Source organism: Mastigoproctus giganteus, chromosome 12 (assembly GCF_048544385.1).
Source record: "Mastigoproctus giganteus isolate SK-2022 chromosome 12, ASM4854438v1, whole genome shotgun sequence".
Lineage (NCBI taxonomy): Eukaryota > Metazoa > Arthropoda > Arachnida > Uropygi > Thelyphonidae > Mastigoproctus > Mastigoproctus giganteus.
In genome coordinates, this window is record NC_143586.1 from 37,451,960 (window position 1) to 37,478,859 (window position 26,900).

The 26,900-nt window shown below is 34.3% G+C and overlaps 1 protein-coding gene across 1 annotated transcript in view; it reads right to left on the minus strand.

Annotated features, from left to right (window-relative positions):
- The window catches only part of LOC150076901 (proteasome activator complex subunit 4-like), a 514,513-nt gene that overhangs the window by 415,585 nt on the left and 72,028 nt on the right, over positions 1 to 26,900 (minus strand). Inside the window, exons 4-6 of the mRNA XM_090386346.1 lie at positions 26,495 to 26,539; positions 22,892 to 23,041; positions 5,078 to 5,141 (exon numbers count right to left, since the gene is read on the minus strand). Of these exons, the coding sequence (XP_090242472.1) occupies positions 5,078 to 5,141; positions 22,892 to 23,041; positions 26,495 to 26,539 (259 nt within the window). The remainder of the gene's footprint in view (positions 1 to 5,077; positions 5,142 to 22,891; positions 23,042 to 26,494; positions 26,540 to 26,900) is intronic.

Here is a 26,900-nt window from a genome sequence, read left to right on the forward strand (position 1 = left end):
AATCAATCCAGTTATATTGAAGGAGGCAGCAAGGGAAGTAAACAAACCCTTAGTCATATTTATGAGAGCATCCTTAGATTCAGCAGAGGTCCCCATGGACTGGAGATGTCCAAATGTATCCCCAATTCACAAAAGAGGTTTAAAGGGTGGCAAAAATAATTAGAGTTAGTTTAACTTCTGTTCTGGGGAAAATAATGGAGTCACTGGTTAAAGAAGTGATGCAGAATCACCTAAACAGAACTGCAGTAAACTTCAGACACAACTTGGGTTTGTTAAGGGGAAATTTTGTCTGACAAATTTGATTAGATACTGCAATGTGGTCACAAAGGAACTGGATGTAAAAAATAATTTTTATATCATATACTTGAATTTCAGGAAAGCTTTTGATACTGTTGCACATGGAAGAATGCTGTATAAATTGGAGTGCCATGGCATTAAAGGCAAGTTGCTGCAATGGATAAAGGGATGGTTGAGTGGGAGGTGGCAGAGAGTGGTAATAAATGGACACTGTTCTACGTGGATTGTTATTAGTGGAGTCCCCCAGAGTTTGGTGTTGGGCCCATTGTTGTTTTGTGTATTTATTAATGATATCAATGAAGGTATATCAGACAATGTCCAAGTTTGCAGATGATACAAACAGTATCATCTATTGGCAGAGTTGTTAATGACAGTAAAGACAGTATGCTACTGCAACAAGATCTAGAAAGGTTAGGTAGATGGGCTGAGAAGTGGCAACTGAAGTTTAATATTGAGAAATGCAAAGTACTGCATATGGGTAGCAGTAACCCAAGAGACATACCAACTGTGTAGTGCTATACTCAGGGAGATGGAGAATGAAAAAGACCTGGGAGTAATTGTGCAGTCGGATATGAAGTTCTCTGAGCAATGCAAATGGGTTGCCAGAGCAGATCATGGAGTTTTGTCAATGATACATAGGAATTTTGCTAAGCAGAGACAAGGAGTGATTATACCATTGTAAAGGCAATGGTCTGGCCACACCTTGAGTACTGGGTACAGGTCTGGAGGCCTCATTTTAGGATGGATGTATAGTTCCTAGAACAAATTCAGAGAAGGGCAACAAGATTGGTGAGAGAAAGAAAGAGGTGCTCTTACCAGGAGAGCTTAAATTCTGTAAGCTGCAGCATCTGGAGACTAGCCTGCAATATGATTAAACCATACAATTGAGCAGGCTCAATGCTGATGGGATACTTTCGCTTGCTCAGATTAAGAACCTGAAAGGACATAGATTCAAATTGAGGAAAGACAGCTGTAGAATAGATGTGTGGAATTTTGCTTTTAGCCAGCAGGTAGTTGATTGCTGGAACAGACTTCCATCTGTTGTTGTGGAAGTTGATAGCTTAAATAAATTAAGGCTGAACTAGACAAACATTTGGAGTGACCGGATGGGTGAAATGGGAAGGACATAGATTCAAATTGAGGAAAGACAGCTGTAGAATAGATGTGTGGAATTTTTCTTTTAGCCAGCAGGTAGTTGATTGCTGGAACAGACTTCCATCTGTTGTTGTGGAAGTTGATAGCTTAAATAAATTAAGGCTGAACTAGACAAACATTTGGAGTGACCGGATGGGTGAAATGGGAAGGTTTTTCTTTTTATTTTATTTTATTTATTTCTTGGCTGATGTTGTATAAGCTCACTTTCTTGCATCATATGCCTCAACTAATGCTAATGCTAACATACCACTGTAATAGAATTAGAATGTTTAGTGTGGAAATTTTTTGCAAAAAATTAAAACAAAACAAACAAATTAACATAGAGTAGATATTTCAAAGCCCACCTTGCCTTCTTCCACTGGGCTAGAAGTATAAAAATATAATAGACAAAAACATGAACATCTAGAAGGCCAAAATATTACATTGCTATATCTTAAAATATAATAACCATATGGCTGAAGAGGATATCTAGATGAGCAGGTCCTAATTCTACAAATGACTTTCAAGTCTGTAAACTATCACAATTCTCCTGAATTGGAAGAGTGGGGTATTGTGACTCTCAGAACAGAATCAAGAATTAAAGTGTCAGTTGCTAATAAAAACAAATAGCAACAGAGAGCAGAACTGTTTATAACTCAAAGCTTTTTAACTAGCTTTGCTAAATTTTTAGCAAATTACATTGAAAAACATGAAGTAATAATATACATATTTAACATACAAATGAAGTCCCCAAAAATTTTAAGCATATCTTTTTACAAAAGACAGAATATTTATACACATTGTCTTTTCTTTCAAAAACCTGCTTTAATCTAGTTATGACTGTCAGTCTAAGTTTTTTTGCAATTTTACATTTTGCAAATTTACAGCATGAAGTAATATAAAATTAATTTTAAAAGGTTTTTTTTTTTTTTTTTTTACTTGAATGTTCTGTTTAAATTTGAATGAAAGTACATTATGATAATTTACATTTCAGTTTCAGCAAAAAAGAAAAAAAAAAAATTATAATGCCATATTGCCTTTATATCTAAAAATCTGTAGTTATATACTGACTGGCTATAATATAATGTCCTTGAAAGTGTCCATAAATGTAAATGAAAATTCAAATTGTACTGCAAGAAGAGGATGTTATTTGTTATGCAGGAGTAGAAACAGCATAGAAAAGAAGATATCAGCATGTAAATTATCATGTGTGAAATTTATTAGAGAATCAGAATTACATATAAGATATATACGGGAGGGGGGTGCTGTCAGATATTTCTGAAGCTACCTTGCTCCCTTCCTTTGAGACTTAGAGAAATCTACAGAATGTCTATCAGCAGTAGAGAATTATAAATGACATTTATAACTCTCCAAATAAGCCCTAGAAGAAGATAACAAGACAGTCCCATTATACCTTTTATGTAACTCTAATTCTCTAATAATTTCACACACAATTTATGCAGTCCTCTGTTCAGCAAACGAGTAAAAAAAAAAATTCTAGTTTCCTAAGAGTTTTTTTTAGCAAACTAAAAGTGCTAATATAATTTACATTACATGAGGGTGGTTCAAATGAAACAAAAGAAATTAAATAAAAAATTCTTGATTCAATCCTGTGATAAGGAACCTCTATTTTTCAACACAATTTATTCTCTTGCAATGCAAGTCTTTCACATGGAACATCAGAGAAGAATTTCTTTGACAGTTTGATATGCAAATCTTGTTCCACACTTTGGACCTCATGGTTGAAGTGAAAGTTCTTTCCCTATAATACCTCTTTAAGTAAAAAAAGATGGTATTCACTTGTGGGCAAGTCAAAGGACTAAAGGAGGGTGTGGTAGCACTTTAAGGACACAGATCTAGAATGGTGCCAACAGTCATGCATGTACTGTGAAGATGGTTGTTGTTATGCTATAAACCTCTTTTGCAATTAACTCTCAATGTTTGGTTCGGATTGTAGGCTTCAGGTACCTCATAAACATCATAAAATTCAAAGTACTATTGACAGTTACTCACCCAGCCCCTTCACACAACATAACTCTCCAAAATAACTCTATTTTGGCCCCAGAATATTCATTTTTAGCATCATCTTTCTTTCTGCTAATAGCACAGCTTGAAATTTCTTCAAATTTGGAAAGCCAAAATGATACTACTTTTGGCTAAATTACTTTCCAGCTCTAGTAAATAATAGGATGAGTCATACACTTCAGTTTTATAGCAAAAAATAAATATAGAGCTAGCAAAGACTCACTACTGTTTTAGCCGATCTGTAAGTCAAAAAGAGATCCATGTGCACAGTTTTAATGAATCCTAGATCATTATGGATAATGTGACAAACAGAACTAACGCTCTCATACTGATTTTCTCATTTATGCGTTGTTTTTTTTTAGCTTAAACCGTTGGTTTCCCTTTGAGTAAGCCTTTTAAGAGCAGCAATTCTTGGCATAACAAACAAAGTTGGCATGGACAGATCAGGCCAAGTGAAATCTTAAAGATAAAGAAGTCCATATTTAAGCGTCACTATAAAAATGGGGATGAGAGTTCAGCCAACTATCTTTGATTTTAAAAGGTATGTGGGTCATTATATCTACCAATATGTAAAACGCTTAGTAATGACATCAGGATCCATTGATGGTGGGCAAGGTCGGTTGCCTCTTGTAGTATTTTTATCTGATTCATTAATACAGGTTCTCTACTTTTTTCGGCATTTCTGAGTTTCTCCTCTTCTGCATAGAAAAATCATGTAACTGCTTTATCTCCTTCCTCTCTGTACAATTTTCCATTCACAAATAACACCATTTTGAGGCTACAAGAAGTAGCCTCAAAATGGTGTGGCTACAAGATACATGCGGCTACAAGATACATGCTATGAATGAACAGATGACAAATGCATTCATTGGGATTAATGCAAAATAACTCTATTGATAATTTCCTGTCAAATGCAGAGTTGCAAATTATGACCAATATCTACTATTTTTATCTCAGCCACCCTCCTAATTTGACTAAAGCAACATACCAAGAAAACTATAAATTTCTTTTGGCTAATTCTGTGCAAGAAATACACAAATTAGAGACAACTGAACCTGTTTATTATCAGGTTCAGTTGTCTCTAATCTAGGAGGCCTAGATGCTACTGATATCATTTCGTAATATCTGTAACCTTGTCAAGCTGATGAAGGACAACTTTATCACCTTGACAAGGTTGTCTAGCCGATAAGGTTACCTAGATGTTACCATATGTTAAGACTGTGATGTTTTAAATAGGTAAGTTTATAAGAATGGTCAGTTTTCTGATACAAATTCTTAAAATTCTGAACCAAAATACAAAAATATGTCATTTTATTCCATAAATATGTTATTCATTTTAATATCAGTTTTATGCTGTTTAACCATTTTCAAAGAAATGAAATAGAAAAATAGCCAACCTTAGTAAAACCAATCAACCTTTCAATTTGTTATAAAATCATTTAATGAACTTAACTTTTAACATATTTTTCTATTTTTTTTTTCTATCTGAAGTCCACCACAAAAAAAACCATTATTTGTAATAAATACTGCTGTATTAAAAACAATAAATAAAAACAGGCAATCATCATATTATTAATAATACTGAAGTATGAAATGTTAGTTTGCAAAATGAATTACATACATGCTCCCATCCAAGTCCACTATGACAATTCTTCCAAATGTCCATGAATTCTTTAAACCATAATCTATTTAAAAGATAAAAAAAAAAATATATATATATATATATATATATATATATACACACACACACACAGACACATATATGTGATAAGGAATAGAAGAATAAGCTATGTATTATGAAGAAAGAATAAAGTGTAAATGAGATAGAAATTTTATGGACCATGCAAAGATCATGCAAAAAAAAAAAAGCCCCCATAATCATAATGAATATATAAATAAAAAATGCTGTATAAAAGTCATCAGGAGCAAAAAAACTACAGTACACACACACATGCATGCACACAAACACAGAACAAAACATGTTGTCATATAACATAACCTTAATGTCATTATCAAGAGTTAACCTAGAGTTCGAGAAAATATGGCAACGTGTAGGCCACTGTTTCTAACATAAATGTTATGCAAGCAAATAGCATTTAAATGTGAATTTAGAATTTAGTAAATATTGCTGATAGGTAGTCACCTATCAGTAATCACCTTTTATGGTTGACCCAACAGAGGATCAAATGAATCAGTAAAAATGAATGAAAATAATGAAAAAAAAGAACATTTAAAAACATGGGAAATTTATTAGGGCCTAAACTAAGAAGACTATAGTGACCTCAGGTGGAAAAAACAGGAGGAATTAGGTAAACATCAGAAGAAAACAGAAATAAATGTGTGTTGTTAATGTTTTATTAAATTCATGAAAAATACATAGAAGAAATAAAGAATGAGCAAAGTAGCAAATAAAGGATATTATTTTATCATTGCAAGAAATAAAAAGAATATAGAAAAGTAAAATGGAAAGGGAAAATTTAAAAAAACAAATCAGCTCAGGGTTGCAATTCCTATAGAGAGGACCTTGAAAGGATATTTGAATGGATACTTGAAAAGAGATCTTGAACTTTGACTCTTGGTAATGACACCAGTATCGTTATTAAGATGTAGTCATTAAAAAATTGTCATCATTGATAATTTTTTGTTTGTGTGTATATAGTGTATTTTGTTTGTTCCTTACCACTTTTAAACAATCTTTGTGAAACCTCACTAAAATGGACACCATTAGGTCAGAAGAAAGTGTCCACTATACACAGGTGTCCACTTTACAAAGGTCAGTGTAGCCAGTAGGGTTCATCATTTCCTGGTATTTTTATCATTCCCAAGATTCTGGGATGTAATTAATACAAATCTCAGGATCCTGGGAAATTCCTGGGATTCTATTTAAAACTAAAATCAGGTAAAAAACATGGAAACAATGGAAATGTCTTTTTGTTCAAAAGGTACATAGAAAATAATAAATAACATAATACAAGAACAAAACAATATTTTGGTAATGGTTTGCAGCATTGATTTTGAAGGCAGTAAAAAACCACAATCAAAACTGTTTGGTAGCTTGAAAGCATTATCATTTTGGTAACTTGAAGCATTATTTAAAACACTTAAACAAACCAATTAAATTTTTATTTCATTGTTCTTCTTTGCATTTTTTTACAGATTGTCTGATATGAAATGAAAAAAATATTTTGTTTGCCAAAATTTTCCAATAAAAACGTTAATACACCTGCTGAAAGCAATGTAGCATCTCTTCTAGCAAGCATTTCAATTCCCACCTTTTTTTTTTTTTTTTGTAGTTGTTGGTGCATCAGCTTCTGTGGCCATAATGCACCTCCCAAGGTTTTTGCAGTACTTTGATCCAAGCCCGAGGCAGGATTCGAACCCGCGACATTTAGGTTGCTAGGCAGGCACTTTACCCACCCGGCCAGCCCGGTCGGCAATTCCCCCCTTAACTGATTGCAATGATATGATGCCAATAATAACATCAATCATGTTCAGACATATCTAGACTGTTTAATATCAACCATTTCTTTTAAAATGCATGTCTCAGTGCTATGAATTTCATTAACATATCAAGTGAGCTATTCCACCTCTTTTTTGAATCATGCATAAGTTGCAGCACCTTACTATGCACGGGTTTTACATATTTTTGTAAAACTTCATTTTTTCATGGCAATTTGCAAAATATAACAGTTTTTTGTTTTTGAAAATTACATAACTAATATTGTTTTATCATAATACAATCATATAATATTTTATAAATATTTTAACTATTATAATATATAATAATTAAATATATAATAATCAGCTACACTAATATTGTTTTAATCTTATCAGCAAATTCAATATTTTTATTAACAACATCTTAATCACTTCCTTATTTCAGTGGCAGCTGAAAATTCGATGTCTTCTGGTATTGTGTTTGTACTTTCTTCTTTATTAGTTTTACTTCCTAATAATTTGGTATTCAATTCATATTCAACATCCAATTCAGACCTCACTAAATACTTCTTTTTGTAAAGCATATCACATACTGCCAAATGAAATCCATGTCCACAACACAGCTGGTGATGAATACAACTTATGCAAATTTTAACATAAAATTTCAAAGGCACAACAGAAAAAATGTGCTTCTTCATAAATAGCTTCAACTCTGCCAATTTATTTTCTAAAATATCTAGAGTTTTTCTCTGCTCAAATCAACTCAAATATTAGAACCATACACAAATTCCAGAATCGGCATTTGAATGCACGTCGATATTTAAGTATCAACGATTTGTTAGAGATAACAGGAGGGACTGCTTCTACAGGGATGGGATACACTTCAATAGAAAAGGTGCAAGAATATTTGCTGATGCTATAGAGGCAGTGTAGGTGGGTCGGAAAACTGCTAGCTTGGGAGGATACAAGGACTAATTAGATTAACAATAGCCAATGGCAGAGGTGAAAGTGATTCTTGCACTGCTTCTATTGGAATGAGCAGCAGCCTGGAAAACAAGATGCAGGGTATTTCAGAGACTGCTGGGAGTCATTGTATGATGCGTTGTGTTAGGGTAGCTAAGAATAGGAACAGGTGCATGTATACTTGCATGTACACCATTGCTAAGAGTTTGGTAAATAAATTTGATGAATTTGCTCAGAACATCAAAGGCAGATATTGTTGGGATATCAGATGTGGTGCCACAGATATAAGGAATGCAGAACTAGAATTTGGAGAGTACAATATGTACAGGAAGGATAGACAGGACAGGAAGGGAGGAGGGGTTATGCTATTAGTTAAGAAACACATAAAATCCAAGGAAGTGAAGCCAGTTGACATCGCTGGACAGTGCAGTGTCAAGTCAGTTTGGTGTGACATAGGTATTGGGAGATCAAAATTGAGAGTAGGAGTGTGTTATAGGCCTAATGACTCTGATGAGTATAATAAGAAACTGTACAGGGAAATAGAGTGGGCCAGTAAATCAGAGAGTCTTATAATAGGGGATTTTAATTTCCCAGATATTGACTGGAATTTGTGGGTTGGTCACTCACACACCAGCAAGGCTTTTGTGGATTTATTTGATAATTGTTTTCTACATCAGCATGTTCGGGAGGCAACTAGAGGGAGTAATACTCTTGATTTGATTATCAGTAGTGATTCTTCATGCATTAAGAATCTGCAGGTAAATGAACCACTAGGTGGCAGTGATCACAGTGTGCTGAAGTGGGATTTACTCAAAGAGGTAACTACCATCAGGGGTAAAGGGAAGGGGTTTTTGTTTTAGTAAAGGCAACTACGGTGGTCTGAGACAGTATTTAAATTCTATACGGTGGGACCAACTGATGATGTTATCAAAAGCAAATTCAAAATGGGAAGCATTCAAAGAATTTATCTTCGAAGCTACTAGGCTTTACATACCAACTAAGAAATATTAGGCCTAAATGAATGTTAGATGAACTAATGAGACATAGGGCAGAGGAGAAAAATACATGGGATACATATAAATTAATGGGTAACATGGAAGCCTATGATAGATATAAGCTAGTCTGTAACCAAGTCACAAAGGAGATTAGGCAGGCAAAGGCAGATTATGAGAAATCCTTGGCAAAGGATGCAAAGAAAAACAACAAAGAGTTCTTTATCTATGTAAACTCTAGAAGGAAAGGGATGAATCAGATTGGTCCAATGGATATTGATGGTTCAACTGTTGATGATCCTGCTGAGGTGGCTAACAAACTAAATGAGTACAGTAAACCCCCGCTATTTGCAGTTTCGCGTATTCGCGGTCTCTGATTTAATATAAAATGGAACCTAAAAAAATGTTAATTTTAAAGCGCCATGATAATTTTCCGCCATAAAAAAACATGGGCTTCGCAAAAATTATCTTTCCCGGTCAAAACAGCGCTCAGTGGATGGGGGGAGAGGGGTGACAAAATCGCAAGCGGGGATATTTCTAGCTAATTCTTGTTCAGTATGTGTTATGCGCTTGTCATGGAAGGTTTCATCGTTTGCTTTTAATTTATATGCTTATAAATTGAATAAATTTATCAATTTATAAATTGATGTGCTTACAAAAGTGATAAATCTACCGTTTTGCAGTGTAAAACAGACTTTTTCAAGTGTGTTAATGGAAGAAAGTGACTTTATTGTGAACAAATTCTTTCTAACCCGTTCAAAAATACAAAAAATAATAATAATAATAATAAATATGGCTACGAATAACAAGGGAAATGTGAAAAGATCAAAGAAGATGATGACATTAGCGAATAAAATTGAGTTATTAGATAAACTTTCTAATGGTGAAAGTGTCTCCTCAGTGGCAAAACATTATAAAATCAATGAATCAACCAAGAAATCGGAAGAAAAAATCCGCCGTAGTGTCTGCGAAAATGTGCTAATTGTTTCAAAAATTTGCTCTGTAACTCGTGATGTTAAATTAGAAAAAATGGAAAAAGGTTTAAATCTGTGGATAGAAGACCGAACTCAAAATAAAATTCTGTTAAGTTCGCTCATCATTTGTGAAAAGGCAAAACTCCTTTATCAACTCTTTAGCGAAACTAGTGATAGCACTGGCAGGATAAGTTTTTTAGCTAGCAATGGCACTGGTTTGAAAGATTTGTTTGAAATTTCTAATAAATATTACATTTAATATTAAATTGTTTCTTATTTTCATTAACTCAGTATTCGCATTTTCGGTATTCGCAGCATTTCTCAGGAATGAACCCCCGGGAATAGCGGGATTTTACTGTATTTTGCATCTACATTCACCCATGAGGAGTTATTCAGGGAGGGGAATGCCAAAGGTGAGTTAAACTCTGGCAGTGAGCTAGATGATTTTTTAATAACTGAGAGGAAAGTGGAGGAGAAATTGTTGAAGATAAACATAAAAAAGGCACCCGGGGTGGATGAGATCTATCCAGTTATATTAAAGGAGGAGAAAAGGAAGTAAGCAAACCCTTAGTCATAATTATGAGAGCTTCTTTGGACTCAGGCGAGGTACCCATAGACTGGAGATGTGCAAATGTGACCCCAATTCACAAAGGAGGATCAAAGGCTGACACAAGTAATTATAGACCTGTGAGTTTAACTTCTGTTCCAAGAAAATTAATGGAAGCACTGAGTAAACTGATTAAAGAAGCACTGCAGGATCATCTAGACAAGACTTCAGTTATAGCTCACACACAGCATGGTTTTGTTAAGGAAAAGTCTTGCCTGACCAATTTGATTGGATACTATGATGCAATCACAAAAGAACTGGATGCAGGGAATAACTTTGATATTATATATTTGGATCTTAGAAAGGCTTTTGATACTGTTGCACAAGGAATACTGCTGCACAAATTGGAGCAGTGTGGCACTGGAGGCAAATTGCTGCTATGGACACAGGGATGGTTGAGGGGGAGAAGATAGAGAGTGGTAATCAATGGACACTGCTCATCGTGGACTAATGTTATTAGTGGAGTCCCTCAGGGTTCAGTGTTGGGTCCACTGTTGTTTTCTGTATTTATAAATGATATTGATGATGGTATATCAAGCTTAATGTCCAGGTTTGCAGATGATACAAAAGTTGGCAGGATTGTTAAGAACACTAATGACAGTACACTGCTGCAACAGGATCTAGAAAAGTTGAGCAGATGGGCTGAGAGGTGGCAAATGAAGTTTAACATTGACAAATGTAAAGTAATACATATGGGAAGCAGCAACCCCAGAGTGACGTATCAACTCTGTGGTACTACACTGACAGTGGTAGAGAACGAAAAGGACCTGGGGGTAATTGTGCAGGCAGATATGAAGTTTTCTGAGCAGTGCAGATGGTCTGCAAGGGTAGCACATAGTGTCTTGTCAATGATATACAGGAATTTTTCTAGCAGGGATAAGGAGGAGATTATCCCCTTGTAAAAGGCAATGGTCAGGCCACACTTTGAGTACTGTATACAGGTCTGGAGGCCTCATTTCAAGAAGGATGTAGAGCTGTTGGTACGAATACAGAGAAGGGCAACAAGATTAGTGAATGGAACAAAGGGTTGCTCTTATGAAGAAAGGCTTAAATTTTGCAAATTACAGTGTCTGGAGACTAGGCACCTGTGAGATGATCTGATTGAGGTGTATAAAGCCTTGAATGGTTTGAGTATGCTCAATGCTGATGGAATTCTTCCTCTTGCTCAGAATAATCGTCTGAGAGGGCATAAATTCAAATTGAGGAAAGACAGATGTAGGATAGATGTGCGGAAGTTTGCCTTCAGCCAGCATGTAGTTAGTTAGTGGTACAGACTTCCATCCTTTATTGTGGAAGTTGATAGCCTAAATAAATTTAAGGCTGAGCTGGACAGTTATTTGAAACGAATGGAGGGATAAAATGGGTGATGCTGCATAAGCTTGTTTTCTTGCATCATATGCCTCTATTTTTTTTTTTTTTTTTTTTTGGTAGTTGTTGGTGCATCGGCTTCTGTGGCCATAATGCACCTTCCAAGGTTTTTGCAGTACTCTGATCCAAGCCCGAGGCGGGATTCGAACCCGCTACCTTTGGGTTGCCAGGCAGGCACTTTACCCACCCGGCTAGCCCGGTCGGCATGCCTCTATTAATGCTAATGCTAATATACATTAGTCTAATGTAATAGTAAATCTTTCACCATCTGAAATTTTCTTAGCTATTTCTTTATTTAAAATTAATTTGTTTCACAATGGCATATTGCTTGCTTACCATATTCATCACGTCATATGGGTTTCTGGGCAAAATCAAACCTTTTTCGAACAGATTTTCTTATAAATTCACTGTTTGTAATTGCATTAATAGAAAATCCATCGACAGGCTAATTTTGCAACAATTTCTTCTACATTCTTTTTTAATAAGCAAGTTAGTTTCACTTGCATATACCTCATTTCCAATGCAAAATTTTCACATGGTCCTTTTGTATTTATTAATTCACTTGTAAATTCCTTATGAGTGCATCTTAAATGACAAAGAAGTCCACTCAGAGAAAACTCTATACTGGCATTATGGCATTACACATTTTACATGTTGCGGTTTCTGTCCCTTCTAAGCATACAAAATATTTTCATGATTTGAATTGACTCCAATTTATTGCACTTCTCACAATGGGCTAACCTTTAAACTTGTCCTTTGTTTCATATGTGAGACCATTAATCTGTCGCCTAAAAAGGGCACGTCTAAAGAAGTATAGAGTTTGGATTGAGCATTGTAAAAGCTAAAATGCACACGCTTTTCTTGAAACAATTTATTATTATTTTATTTTATATTTTATTAAATAAATTATTATTATTATATTTTATTAAATAACTGTATTTACTTGAACCATATTTCTTTGATCTAATACTACTCCTCACTTATCCTTTAAAATACTTTATCCTGTACAACTTATTAAATTAATTTGTTTATTCTTAATTTAATCTATTTGCTTGTTATTAATCTGATTGATTAAATTATTAATAAAATAAACAAATTAAATTGTAAATTAATCTCATGCAAAATTTAAAAAAACAAGATTATCCCAGAATTTTTAACATATTCACAGGACAATGAGCTGTCAATTTTATCATGGGATACCATGATAAAATTTTACAGCTTATTGCTTCCTAGTAGCCAGTTTGAATAATTTGAAAAAATAAAATTCATTGTAACTGGTTATTATTACTCAGGGTGTTTACTGCTTATTATTATATATTTTGTTTAAATTAATTAACTTTTAGTAAATAACACATAATTAACTTTTAATAAGTGATAAGTAACTAAATTTAATAAAGATGAAAATAAATCCCACCAAATTTTTTTTTTTAATTCTTGCACTGCTTATACTGAAATTTGAATTTTATAATAACAGAGAGCAAAGTGAAGGAAAAATTGTTGAAGTTAAACATAAGAAAGGCACATGGGATCTGTCCAGTTATATTAAAGGAGGTTCATGGCAGTGAAGAAAAATGCATGGGATGCATATAAATTATCAGATGAGACAGAAGCCAACAGCAGATATAAGATAGTCTGTATCACAAAGGATGATAGGCCTGCGAAGGCTGATTACGAGAAATCCTTGGCAAAGGATGCAAAGAAAAATAAAAAATACTTCTTTACTTATGTAAATTCTAGAAGGAAGGGGATAAATCAGATTAGTCCACTTGATATTGATGGTTCGACTTTTGATGATACTGCTCAGATAGCTGACAAACTGAATGAATATTTTGCATCTACATTCACACATGCGGAATTCTGTAAGGAAGGGGTAGAAAGAAGTATACTAAACTCAAACAGGGAGCTAAATGATTTTGTAATAACGGAGAGCAAAGTGGAAGAGAAATTGTTGAAGTTAAACATAAAAAAGGTACCTGGGGTGGATGGAATCTATCCAGTTATATTGAAGGAGGCAACGAGAAAGTAAGCAAACCCCTAGCCATAATTATGAGAGCATCCTTAAGATTCATGGGAGGTACCCATGGACTGGAGATGTGCAAATGTATCTCCAATTCACAACAGGGGTTCAAAGGGTGACACAAATAATTATAGACCTGTTAGTTTAACTTCTATTCCATGGGAAAATAATGGAGTCACTGGTGAAAGAAGTGTTGCAGGATCATCTACACAAGACTGCAGTAATAGTTCAGACACAGCATGGGTTTGTTAACAGGAAGTCTTGTCTGAAAAATTTTATTAGATACTGCAATGTTGTTGTTGTTGTTGTTTGTTATTTGGTTTTTAGGAGCATTAGCAATTAAGGCCATATTGCTCCAGGGATATGCGGTGGTCATTCCCTGACCTTTCCGCATCCTCCATATTTGGTGGTCACAGGCTCGAACCCCAGTCTAAATCAAGAAGCATGTGCTATGCACTGCTGCCCCTGCCCACCTGGCTACGGAGGCACCAAATTGCAATGTGGTCACAAAGGAACTGGATGCAAAAAATAATTTTTATATCACATACTTAGATTTCAGGAAAGCTTTGCATCAGCACAGCAGCTTTCCACGTGCAAATTGGAGGGGACGGCATTAAGGGCAAGTTGCTACAATGGATAAAGGGATGGTTGAGTGGGAGACAGCAGAGATTGGTAATAAATGGATGCTGCTCTACATGGACTAATGTTATTAGTGGAGTCACCCAGAGTTTGGTGCTGGGCCCATTGTTGTATTGTGTATTTATCAATGATATCGATGAAGGTATATCAGGCTTAATGTCCAAGTTTGCAAATGACAGAAAGGTTGGCAGGGTTGACAATGACAGTAAAGACAGTATGCTACTGCAACAAGATCTAGAAAAGTTAGTCAGATGGGCTGAGAAGTGGCAAATGTAAAGTACTCCAAATGGGTAGAAGTAACCCAAGAGAAACATACCAACTGTGTGGTATAATGCTCAGGGAAGTGGAGAATGAAAAAGACCTGGGGGTAATTGTGCAGTCAGTTATGAAGTTCTCTGAGCAGTGTACATGGGCTACCACAGCAGATCATGGAGTCTTGTCAATGATATATACAAATTTTGCTAGCAGGGATAAGGAGGTGATTATCCCCTTGGATAAGGCAATGGGTACTACCTTGAGTACTGCATGCAGGTCTGGAGGCCTCATTTTAGGAAGGATGTAGAGTTGCTAGAACAAGTACAGAGAAAGGCAACAAGATCGTTGAGAGGAACAAAGGGGTGCTCTTACAAAGAAAGGCTTAAATTCTGCAAATTGCTGCATTTGGAAACTAGGCACCTCCAACATGATCTGATTGAAGTGTATAAGGCCTTGAATGGTTTGAGCAGGCTCAATGCTGATGGTATTCTTCTGCTTGTCAGATTAAGAACCTGAGGGGGCATGGATTCAAATTGAGGAAAGTTATAGAATAAATGTGCAGAAGTTTGCCTTTAGCCAGTGGGTAGTTGATTGTTGGAACAGACTTCCATCTGATTTTGTGGAAGTTGATGATATTATTTAAGGCTGAACTAGACAAACATCTGGAATGACAGGATGGGTGAAATCAGGTTTTTTTTTTTTTGGCTGATGCTGTATAAGCTTGCTTTCTTGCATCATATGTCCCAGCTAATGCTAAAAGAAAGTAAGCAAACCCTTAGCCATAATTATGAGAACATCCTCGGATTCAGTAGAGGTCCCTGCAGAATGGAGGGTGTGTAAATGTATTGCCAATTCATCAAGCTGGATCAAAGGGTGATACGAGTAATTACAGACCTGTTCATTTAACTTCTGTTCAGGGGAAAATAATGGACTCACTGGTTTAAGAAGCAATTCAGAATTATCTAGACAAGACTGCAGTTATAGTTCAGACACAGCATGAGTTTGTTAAGAGGAAATCTTGCCTGACCAATTTGATTGGATACTATGATATGGTCACAAAGGAACTGGATGCAAAAAATTATTTTTATATGATATACTTCGATTTCAGGAAAGCTTTTGATACTGTTGCAAATGGAAGACTACTGTACAAATTGGCATGCTATGGCATTAAGGGCAAGTTGCTACAATGGATAAAGGGTTCATTGAGTGGGAGAGGAGAGAATGGTAATCAAGGGGCACTGTTCTTCATGTACTAATGTTATTAGTGGAGTCTCCCCAAGGTTCAGTGTTGGGCCCATTGTTCTTTTCTATATTTTTCAATGATATTTTGATATATCAGGCTTAATGTCAAAGTTTGCAGGTGATACAAAGGTTGGCAGGGTTGTTAATGACATTATGCTACTGCAACAGGATCTAGAAAACTTGGACAGATGGGTGAGAAATGGCAAGTGAAGTTTAACAAAGTAATATGAGTAGCTGTAACCCCCAGAGAAATATGCCAACTATGTGGTACTACACTCAGGGTAGTAGAGAATGAAAAAGACCTGGGGTTAATTGTGTAGTCACATATGAAGTTTTCTGAGCAGTGCAGACAGGCTGCCAGAGCAGGTCATGGGGTTTTCTCAATGATACACAGGAATTTTGCTAGTAGGGATAAGGAGGCGATTATCCCTTTGTACAAGGCAATGGCCAGGCCACACTTTCAGTACTGCGTACAGGTGTGAAGGCCTCAGTTTAGGAAGGATGTAGAGTTTCTAGAATGAGTACAGAGAAGGGCAAGAAGATTGGTAACAGCACCAGGTGCTGTTACCAAGAAAGGCTTAAGTTCTGCACAATGGAATGTCTGGAGACTAGGGCACTTGCAAGATGACCTGACTGAGGTGTATATATGGCCTTAATTGGTTTGAGCAAGCTCAATACTGATGGAATTCTTCCTCTTGCTCAGATTACAAACCTGAGGGGGCATAAATTATTCAAATTGAGGAAAGACAGTTGTAGAATAGATGTGCGGAAATTTGCCTTTAGCCTGCTGGTAGGTAATTGCTTCAACAAACTTCCATCTGTCATTGTGGAAATTGATAGCTTAAATAACTTCAAGGAAGAACTGGACAAACCTTTGGAAAAAATGAATGGCTGAAATGGGAAGGTTTTATTTGGTTGATGCTGTGTAAGCTTGCTTTCTTGAATCATATGCTTCTACTAAAGCTAATGCCAATTTGTTTGTTTAGAGCATTTTGTTTTGGCAATTTCATTTTCATTATGACCACTCACTATTAGACCACTTACTATTTTAGTCCATTTTCATCATTTTTTCCTCAAATTACAACAGTAAATAACAAGCAATTTTGCTTCATAAAAAAACTAATATGAAATCAATGTAACACATAAAAAAAATTCTGGCCAGCAGAGAGGAAACCTGCATACATGAACAAACTTCAGTAAAGCCTTTGTTGTAGCTACTTAAATGAATGCCATTTCTGACTGCCTAATGAAAGTGGAATGTATTGGCAAGGGAAAATTATCATCGTTCGTCATTCAAAAAGCAGAACAAGCTGTCGCTAAAGCAGTTATAAAAATCATATCAAGTATCAGTGTTTTTACTGAAGTACTGAATATTCATTGACACTGAAAATCCACATATCTTCTTGTTAACATTACCTAAGTACATTGGTAGGATGTTAATTTTTATGTTTTTTAAATAAAAATGCATTACAGCAGTCTTCTCAAACTTATGTATGGTACCACAAACATTGTACCACAAATATGTGATCTGAGTCCCAGTCTCAATGATGTCCATTTCCACTTCTAGTCTGCCAAATCTTACCTACTATTTCTGACAGAATCTCAATTAACTATTGCCTCAACCACTACTTGTCTCATTTATCCTAATTATTCACAGTGCAATTCCTATTGCTTTCACTTCAAAAGTGATATTTACACATGTCTACACGATATTTTCTATCACAGATTAGTAATTTGGAATCTCTGCCCTTTGGCTTAAAATCTCTCTACCCCATTCTATCAAATTCGTATGTTGCCTCTGATGTTCTCCCAACTCTGCTAATCACTTGGAACTCTGACTTCCTTTCTTTGAAACTCAACTTGCTCCAGATGAAATTTCCTAACAGTGAGGTGATTCTAACGTTCACAATTCCAGCTGGCTTCAGTTTTCTAGTCACATGGACCCAGCTGGTTGAGAGGTTCAGGCTTTTGCAATTACTAAAGACCTCACACAGATTGTTCATATACCAGACAAGCCAAACTGCACACTCAACACTCTTGATCCTTTTCTCATGAACAACCCTTTGGAAAACACAGTTGAGGTCGGTGGTTCTCTAGGCACCTTAGATCACAACTTGGTGATGGTCACTCTTCCAGTAGAGCCTTTCTCTCTCATGGCCATTCTCGGCCTCATCTTGTTTGACATAATAAGAATGTGAAATGGGATGATCTGTGAGAGATTACTGTTTTAAATCACAAGATATCTATGTTTTCTGAGATTGTGTTAGTGAAATTATTCTTGTAGGAATGAGAAACTTCATTCCACACTCCACCTTAAAATCTTCTTTATCTAAACCTTTGATTTCCAATAAATGTGCTAAGAGTGTTCAAGATAAGAATGTTGCATATCACACTTGGTTCACATCCAAATATTCAGATTCACTTTCTGTGTACACTGAAGCTGACAATAATTGTAAAACAGTTGATCAGTTCAAACTAGATTTTGAACAGGTTACAAGTAGAAAATTTGCTTCTTATCCAAACAATAGTTGAGCATTATTGCCAATGCTACTGGCTACAACTTTTTCTCATTTTTATTCCCACCTCTGTTAAAACCTGATAGTTCTACTGCCTCCTCAGCTAAAGATAAAGCTGACTTACTAGCATCCTACTTTTCTTCCAACTCTTTACTGACAATCTTGGTAAACCACCCCTACCATTCCCGGTATTCTCCAATCATTGCCTCCTGTGCTCTTCTGTCAAAACTATGTCCAATATAATTTTGAACAAGTTCCAGATACTGATGGCATTTCTCCACTTCTCTTTGTTCTCAAAACCTGTGCTGCTGAGTTTGCTGCTATTCTGTGTCACCTTTTTACTCTTTCCAATTCCTCTGGAGATCTTCCTTCTGATTGGAAATTTGCTCATATCATAAGGCAGAAATCCAACAAGCATAAATTTCCTAAACTATATCAAAATCTTCTATCTAATCAATGATCACCAATATGGATTCATTGGTGTCAATCCACTGGTGATGTACTGGTTTATTTGACCCATTTGTTGACAAATTCAATAGAAAAGTTTGTTAAAACTCAAGCAGCTACTCTTGACATTTCAAAGGCCTTTGATCATGTTTGGCATAAAGCTCTTCTAAATAAGTTTCCATCCAGTTTTATCTCTGATTGCCCACTGCAGGTGATGGTAGGCAGCTCTCTGTCTTCTAACTTCTTCACTAGTGTTTCTCAATGTTCAGTTCTTTCTCCCACTCTTTTCTTCTTGTATATTAATGACCTTGCACTGACCAGAAATCCTACCCATAGTTTTGCTGATGATAGCATATTTCATTCCACCAAGCGCTTTGAGAAACTTTGCCTAGCACAAGCAGCTTCAATTTCTTGGATATCCACCATCAATTCCTTAAATGCTGATCGCCATTCTCAACAGGACTAAGATAACAGTTAATTTCAATCCTCCTAAAACTTACTATTGTCTTATATCTCACAAAAAGACGTTTATTCCTCCTATGCTTATCTTTGATGGCACTCAGATTTCTGTACAAGATGACATATCTCTATTAGGGATTGCTGTGAGTTCTAACTCTCTTAGCATAAGCAGATCACAAATATTGCTTCCTCTGCATCTAAAAAACTGGGTTTTCTCTTCCACTCTCATTGTTACTTTTCTTCTAAACTTTTTTCCTGTGCATGCTGTACAAATCTCAAATCCACTCTACTGTGGAATATTGTTCCCACATCTGCAGTGGTGCCCCAAAAACTTCTCTCAGGTTTATAGACTTCAAAAGAGAGAAGTCAGGTTAATTAATCACTAACAGACATTCTGTTTCTTCTGCATGCCTTTTCTACAGATACTCCCATGGGCACTTTTTCTGAACTGGCTTCTATAATTTCCCTCCTCTCTTCCAAACTAATCTGAACATGTGTCACAATCAGTCAGCATCCATTTATTGTCAAACTTCTAACTCAAAGAATCAACTTTTCTTCCACCTCATTTATCCCTTCAACTTCCATTTTTGGGAAAAACCTTTGTTCACATGTATTTCTTGAAAATTACAATCTACAGAAATTCAGGTCTAATGTCAACAAGTATCTTCTTCTTCTGTCCTCAACCTTCGACCTATGCACTGTACTAAGTTCTACAGATTCTAATACCTTTTGTGTTGGGATTTTCATAAAAAAAAGTCTTTTTTTTTTAATCCTGGCAACAGCATCTCAGTTAGACAATTTTATTGCCTTGTTAAGTGATGCGCACCAGTAGGACTGCATAGACAACCCAAATCCAAATAAGTTGGTACACATTCCTTACCAGCAGTGATGAGCATGAGTAATCCATAACCATCACAACTCAAATTATTATTAATATAATTAACTTGAGCGTCATTTGCCTTCATTGAAAATCCCACTGACCTATGAAAATATGCATGTGTCAATTATTACCCTTGAAAGAGTTCAGTCAAGGAAGGCCAAAATACCAAAAGGACACCTATTAAAATGCCCACATCCATTTTGGAGAGGTTGATTAACATCTACCTAATGTCTAATACATCTGGCTGGGACCCAAGTCTAAGTGTCCCGAACAAGAGGTGTTCCTTTTAGAGAGATGTCCATTAAGGAAAGTTACACTATATATATATATATATGTATTATGTGTGTGTGTATGTGTGTGTGTGTACACGCATGTACACGCACACAATATAACATATAAAATTTCAAATTATACTAACATAGATGTACATATTTAAATCTGCATAATAGTTTTTGTTATAATTCCTATGTAAAATTTCACACTGATAATTATCATCCAACAAAAATCATATATATAAATATATATACACACAGTATTTCATATAATAATAACATATGGGATATACTTTCAGTATGCTTAGGACCTGAAAACAATGAAACTAGTTTATATAAACATATGTTCCATTCTTCACAGTTATGGATCTTTGAATTTTAAAAAATGGCTAAGGAGTTTTAAAAAGTAAAAAAAATATTAAAAAATAAATAAACAAATAATGATAAGCAGATTTCTCTGTAAAATGTTTATTCATACTAAGCATAAGTTTGCTTATTCTTATTTATTTTTTACCACTGAAAATTAAAACAACCATAGCTCCATAATCATTCAGAATCACACACGTGTATATGAACTTCTTTCAGTTTTCAGTTCCTGAATCAATCCTTAAAGTATGGCCCAAAGGTTTTGAAACACTCTTTATGTATATATAGATGTAATCAGCTTTATTATACTATTAAATAAATAGTATAATAAAGAAAAGAACAAAGAAGAAAATATAAAAAGATAGTAACACAAGCATTAGTATTATTATATAGTGGCAACCAATTGCAGTAGCTATTACACAGTGGCAACCAATTTCTAAAGCAAATCCAAATTTGCTTTAGAAATTTCTAATGCAAATGCAAATGATGCAAGGAACTGTGAGCTTACACTGCACCAGCAAAAGGAAGAAAAAAAATAATACCCACTTCATCTGTTCACCACCTCTTAATCTCCCTTAAATTCAAACTACTCATAAGCATATTTTTTATATCTACCCTACAACTACCCATTTTCAATTTATGTCCCTCTAAGTCCCCTTAAGTGTGCTGTCAAAGAAAAAGTAAGGATTCTATCAGCATTTAGTTTACTTAATCCATTTAAAGTCTTAAACACTTCAACTAGGTCTCCTCACAGGTGCCTAGTTTCCAGACACTGCAATTTGAAAGAGTATGTTATGCTTCAGAAATATTAAAAGAACTGTTGGCCAAAATAAAAGAATTAAAAGGAAGAACTTTTAAAAATTGAGTGTCTCTCCATTTCTCCAAAGATTTTAGCATCTTTGACATTTAATATTGGAATTCAAAACGTTTTCTTGAGATGTTTTCATTAACTATTATACAGTGGCAACCAATTTCTAAAGCAAATCCAAATCTAATTTTTTTCAAATACCAGCATATATTTTGATTCAAAATAATTAATTTGGATCTAAATATATATGCTATTTCTTTTTGTAAGAGTTGTCTTGGTTTTCATGACAGCAAAACATGGTATCTGAATGGAAAGAATCTCTTTAGAGGTTACCTTGGAACCTTGAACTGTGAGAAGCAGAAGAAACCTTACTCTGCTAAAAAGGACAGTTATGTACTTAGAGGAATTATATAAACACCCTTTCTTTAGAAAAAGTTAGAGGGAGACGCAGAAATGGGGAAACAATTGCTCTACATTCTATGATTGCTTGTCATTCAATCTGTCTCACATATCTAGATTTAGACTTTAAAAGATAAGACAGATAGTCAATTAAACATTGTCTAAAGTATTGTAAATACTGTCGACATTGTTTAAAAAAATACTACGTGAGAAGGCACAAATTCTCACGTAACCACTTTTCATTTTTTTTTTTATCATAATGCAAGAAATAACAGGAATGAAATAATAAAAGACAAAACAATGACAATCATAATAAAATTTAGAGAATCTGAAAATAATAGTGAATAAAAATAAAATAAATTAAAAGGTAATAAAGCCTAAAAGTACAAGTCTGTGATGGGCTCGTCATGACACTCTGTGTCATGACACAAATACTGAGAAAATCTCCAAAATCTGCTATCTTATAAAACTAGAGCCAAACTTATCCAATATTACCATAATCAGTTGATGTATGTATATGTATTTATCCTCACATATATTTTTTTTGTTTGTTCCCCTTTATACATTAATGCATCCACTAGAAGATTAATTTTTAATTTCAATGTATTATATAGAGTGCACACATCTAAATAAAGCAAAAGATGTTTCTACATGTTCCATTCACTTTACTTTATGTGTAAAATACTATTTACTCAAATTTAAATCATAAGCAAACAGTGCCAACTGCTTTGCTATAAACTGATCTAGTGTAGTCTAGATCAGTTTATATCTTAATTAAAAAGACACTTCATACTTAAAGCCTTTATGGTGATTCTCTGGAGGTAAACAGGTTGGAAGAAACAATTCAAAATAAGCCATTCCTTTGCTCATCACAACGTCATGAGGACATAATAATGGGCGCCATTCATCTAACATCTCTTGGGTTGCATTAAGAGAAAAATATCTGAAAAACCAATTACACACATTAAGACCGTATTTGAATACAGTAATTGCAAATATTAAATCTTTCACAGTGTTCTATTTAAAATGAAATATACATATTGTGTATATCATTTACTTTTCCATAAGGATATCCTGTTATTTTTTTCTGCTTCTTCACCCTCAGAAGCAACCATTTATCTTTCATTCAATTTATTATACTTCTAGTAATAGAGGGGAAAGGAAACTAAAACTAAAAATATCTCCTTTTTATTACTAGACGTATGCCAAGTAACATCCTAACAGCCAGAATGGCAACTAATGCCAAGTATTGACCAGATAAAAATGGCAATTTCTTGAAATATACATCATATTACTGCTTATAGCAAAAAATAAATTAAGCTGAATTCACACAGCAGATTTCTTTAAACACAACTGTTTTAACTAAAAGTTCGTAGTTCATGTGACAAGGACTCTCAAACAACCTAGTTGATTTTTATATCCTTGCTCATGACAACAGTGTGATTGAAAAGTTTTAGTTAAGCTTCAGGGAAGTCTTTTAATCAAACAACTAGTTTAGATAAGAGATATGCATGCAATTTATTTTATTTATTTATTTTTTGCTTTTGTTATCAGCAATATTACAACTTATTTCTCAAGAAATCATGTGTAACTTGAAAACAGCTACTGTCATTTTGGCTGTAAGGATGTCACTTATCACATTTCTGGTAATAATCAAGTGGGGAGATCTTTCAGTAAACTGAAAGATAAACAGCTCCTGGGTTTGAAGAAGCAACACATAGAAAAATCATGTGACCTTTATTGCAGAAACTGATAATATTGTTAAACAAACTTAACTTCTGCATTAACTAATTGTTGAGTTACAGAATACTAGTACTAGATGCAATTATTGCTGGGATATTTATTTCTGTGCTCCTCTGAATAACACTGAACAATAATGAAGTCAGAAGACTTTTGTACTAAGTTTATACCTTTTTAAATAAGAATCCCAGGTTTATTAATCAAATCTGGCTCACAAAAAAATGCTTTCATATGGATTAAATCACAGACTTCACAACTTTAAAATTTTAAATATGAGATTTTTCCAATTTTTTCTAATAAAAATTGGTCAATTTTTTAAATGAAGACTTTGGCCTTGAAACCAACTTTAATTTTAATGTATTAATATAAAAATCATAACTTTTTAAAAATTATAAATGCATTTATTACTCAAGAGTTTTATCCTTGAACTATTAAGTCATAATTGTTAGTATAAGAACAATACTTTTTAACTTCATAATCAACTTCATAATTGATACCAATAACATATTAAACATCATCAAATGTATAGAGAATTTTAAGGAAATGTCTCTCCCTTTGTTCTTACAAACCGTATGCAGCAAATCACAGTGGAAGAGCTACAGCACAGTTACAAAAACAAAAAAGGAGAGACGTTTCCCCAAAATTCTCAACATGGCTTTAGTATGCAGAAACTTCCTGACTGTTTATTTCTTTGCAGTATTTTACAGTGCCATGGTAGCATTACCCATTATACCAATCTAGTTATTCAAGGGACAGTAGGTTCATGATTAGAGCATAGTAGAGTTTTTCTGGACTACACAAAAGAAAATAAAACTCAAAATATGTAATTTTTATTGTTGTGCCAGAGCAGGCTGTTCTGTCTTTTTGCCTGGTGTCTATAACTGATTGATAACCATACGTTAATTGAGTTTTAACCAAACAAAAGAAAAGTTCGATCTACCTGAATCTTTCCTTTCTTCATACCTCTCACAAAATTCTCTTTGAACATCAAACACTAATTTCATTGTGCCGAGAACTGGTCCTCAATTTTCTCAACACTAAAGACAAGTTCATAACATACCCACATGGAAGAAAGCAGCTAAACTTTAATAGCTTGGGAGGGGGACAAAAAAAGGAGTTTGTCTAGCTGAGTGTAACTGGATTTGTGGTATTTCTTTATTGATTTAGTCACAACATTTTTTTTTTTTAAATCAGGAAAATAATTTTAAATTACTCCATATACATATTACATATATAAATTCGATACCCTATAAAAGTTGTACTTCTCATTCGCATGTGTGAATGCTAATAATCATTCAAAATTTAGATTAAATTAAGATTTATTGTTTTCTTATTTGCAAGTTTCTATAGTTATCTGTATTCAGAAGTATACATTAATTAAGCCTAGCCACTGCCATAAACCATGCTGCTTTTTTGGTTATAATTCATTAAGCTTTAAAAGGACTGAAAAATACATAATACAAACGATGTAGTTCAATATTAATTGAAGGCTTGCCTGCCTTCAATTAATTTTATTCTTTATTTTTCGGTGACTTTAGCTAGTCAGTCTCTATACATTTTGATTTTGATCACAATAATAATAATCATGCATGAGCCATGTTTAACTCATTCTCTAATTGGCAACATGACATTAAGCTGAGATAGAGAGTATTTACCTTGTGTTGTGGAAAGCATTTGAAATGTAAACAGAAGCGTGTGCTATGGAGTTTTAATATCATTGTGTCTTCCAGTCGTACTGTGTATATCACATTTTCAGTTAAAATTGGCAAAATAAATAATGGGAATTCCTTTTATTGTCTACACTATGTTTTAAGGGAAGATGCTTGCATTTAATGATCTTACATTCAAGATATTCCTTTGGATAGATATTACTTGGTGGCTCTTACAGTTGCTCAAATTTCAGTCAAGCACATACAACCAATCCAGCTATTATTAAAAAGTATCCATTACACTCCACAATCTGGCACATGCTGAAGTGGAAAAATTTGTCAGCTCAGAGGTAGCTGACATACCAAATAAGTTTCTTTTAACTTTTTTGTTTCTAGAGCTCTCTTATGTTACTGAAGAATAAATTTGTTGAAGAGAAAACTGAAAATGACAGTGTTTAAGAAGCAGATCTGAATTTCTGAGAGAGAGAGAGAGAGAGAGAGAGAAAGAGAGACTAAGATTAGGCAAGCATGCCTCACTGTCAGAAACTGCTTAGATAACTACTAATAATTATCTGTTGAGTTTTTATAGAAATATAAGAATACTATAATAAAATGCCTGTGTGCTAGATGTATACACAACTCATTAAAATATGTTTTGAATTCATTTTTCTTATGCCTGTCTTAGCCAAGAAGTGCATGACATTATAATCTTTTGTAACTGTAATTCTATGTCAGAGAATGAATTTTTTATTTATTATTTTTTTTTGAGTTGCTGTTTAGTCAATTTCGATGTTGATTTGCTGATACACAGGACAGCAAATTAGAGCACCACTAAGGTGTAAATGGATTATCAGAGAATTATTGTACTCTTAACTTGTGTAATATAGAAGAGCAACACTCAAAGACAATTTAAAGACTAAAACACTCTTTTACAATATCATACAAAAACAAAAAAAATTAATATATAAATAAAATGAGCCAACGTAAATAAGGTTAATTATACTTACACTCTACAGGAGCGCACTAAAGTTTTCAGAACAGTTTCCAAGTTCCTGAAATAAAACCGAATCAAAATAGTCAGCAGAGAAACAAACAAGCATACACAATACTAAAATCAGTTGTGTGTGAAAAATATATTATGTGTGCAAAACATGTGAAAAAAATGCTAATATCACTTAAGTCCAGAGGTTTTTTTTTTTCCCTAAACTGCAGCAAGATGTGGATAATCTAGTAGGACTTCAGAGAAAATGAAAATGAAGCAAAAACAAAATACTAAGAAAACGCAAATACAGTGGATTCCGGTTATTTGGGACACTGGTTAATCGGGGCAGCCATTTGTTGTGACCTTCAGAAATCCGACCATACCACGTGGTCTGGCTGGATTTCTGAAGGTCACAACCATAAAACAATAAA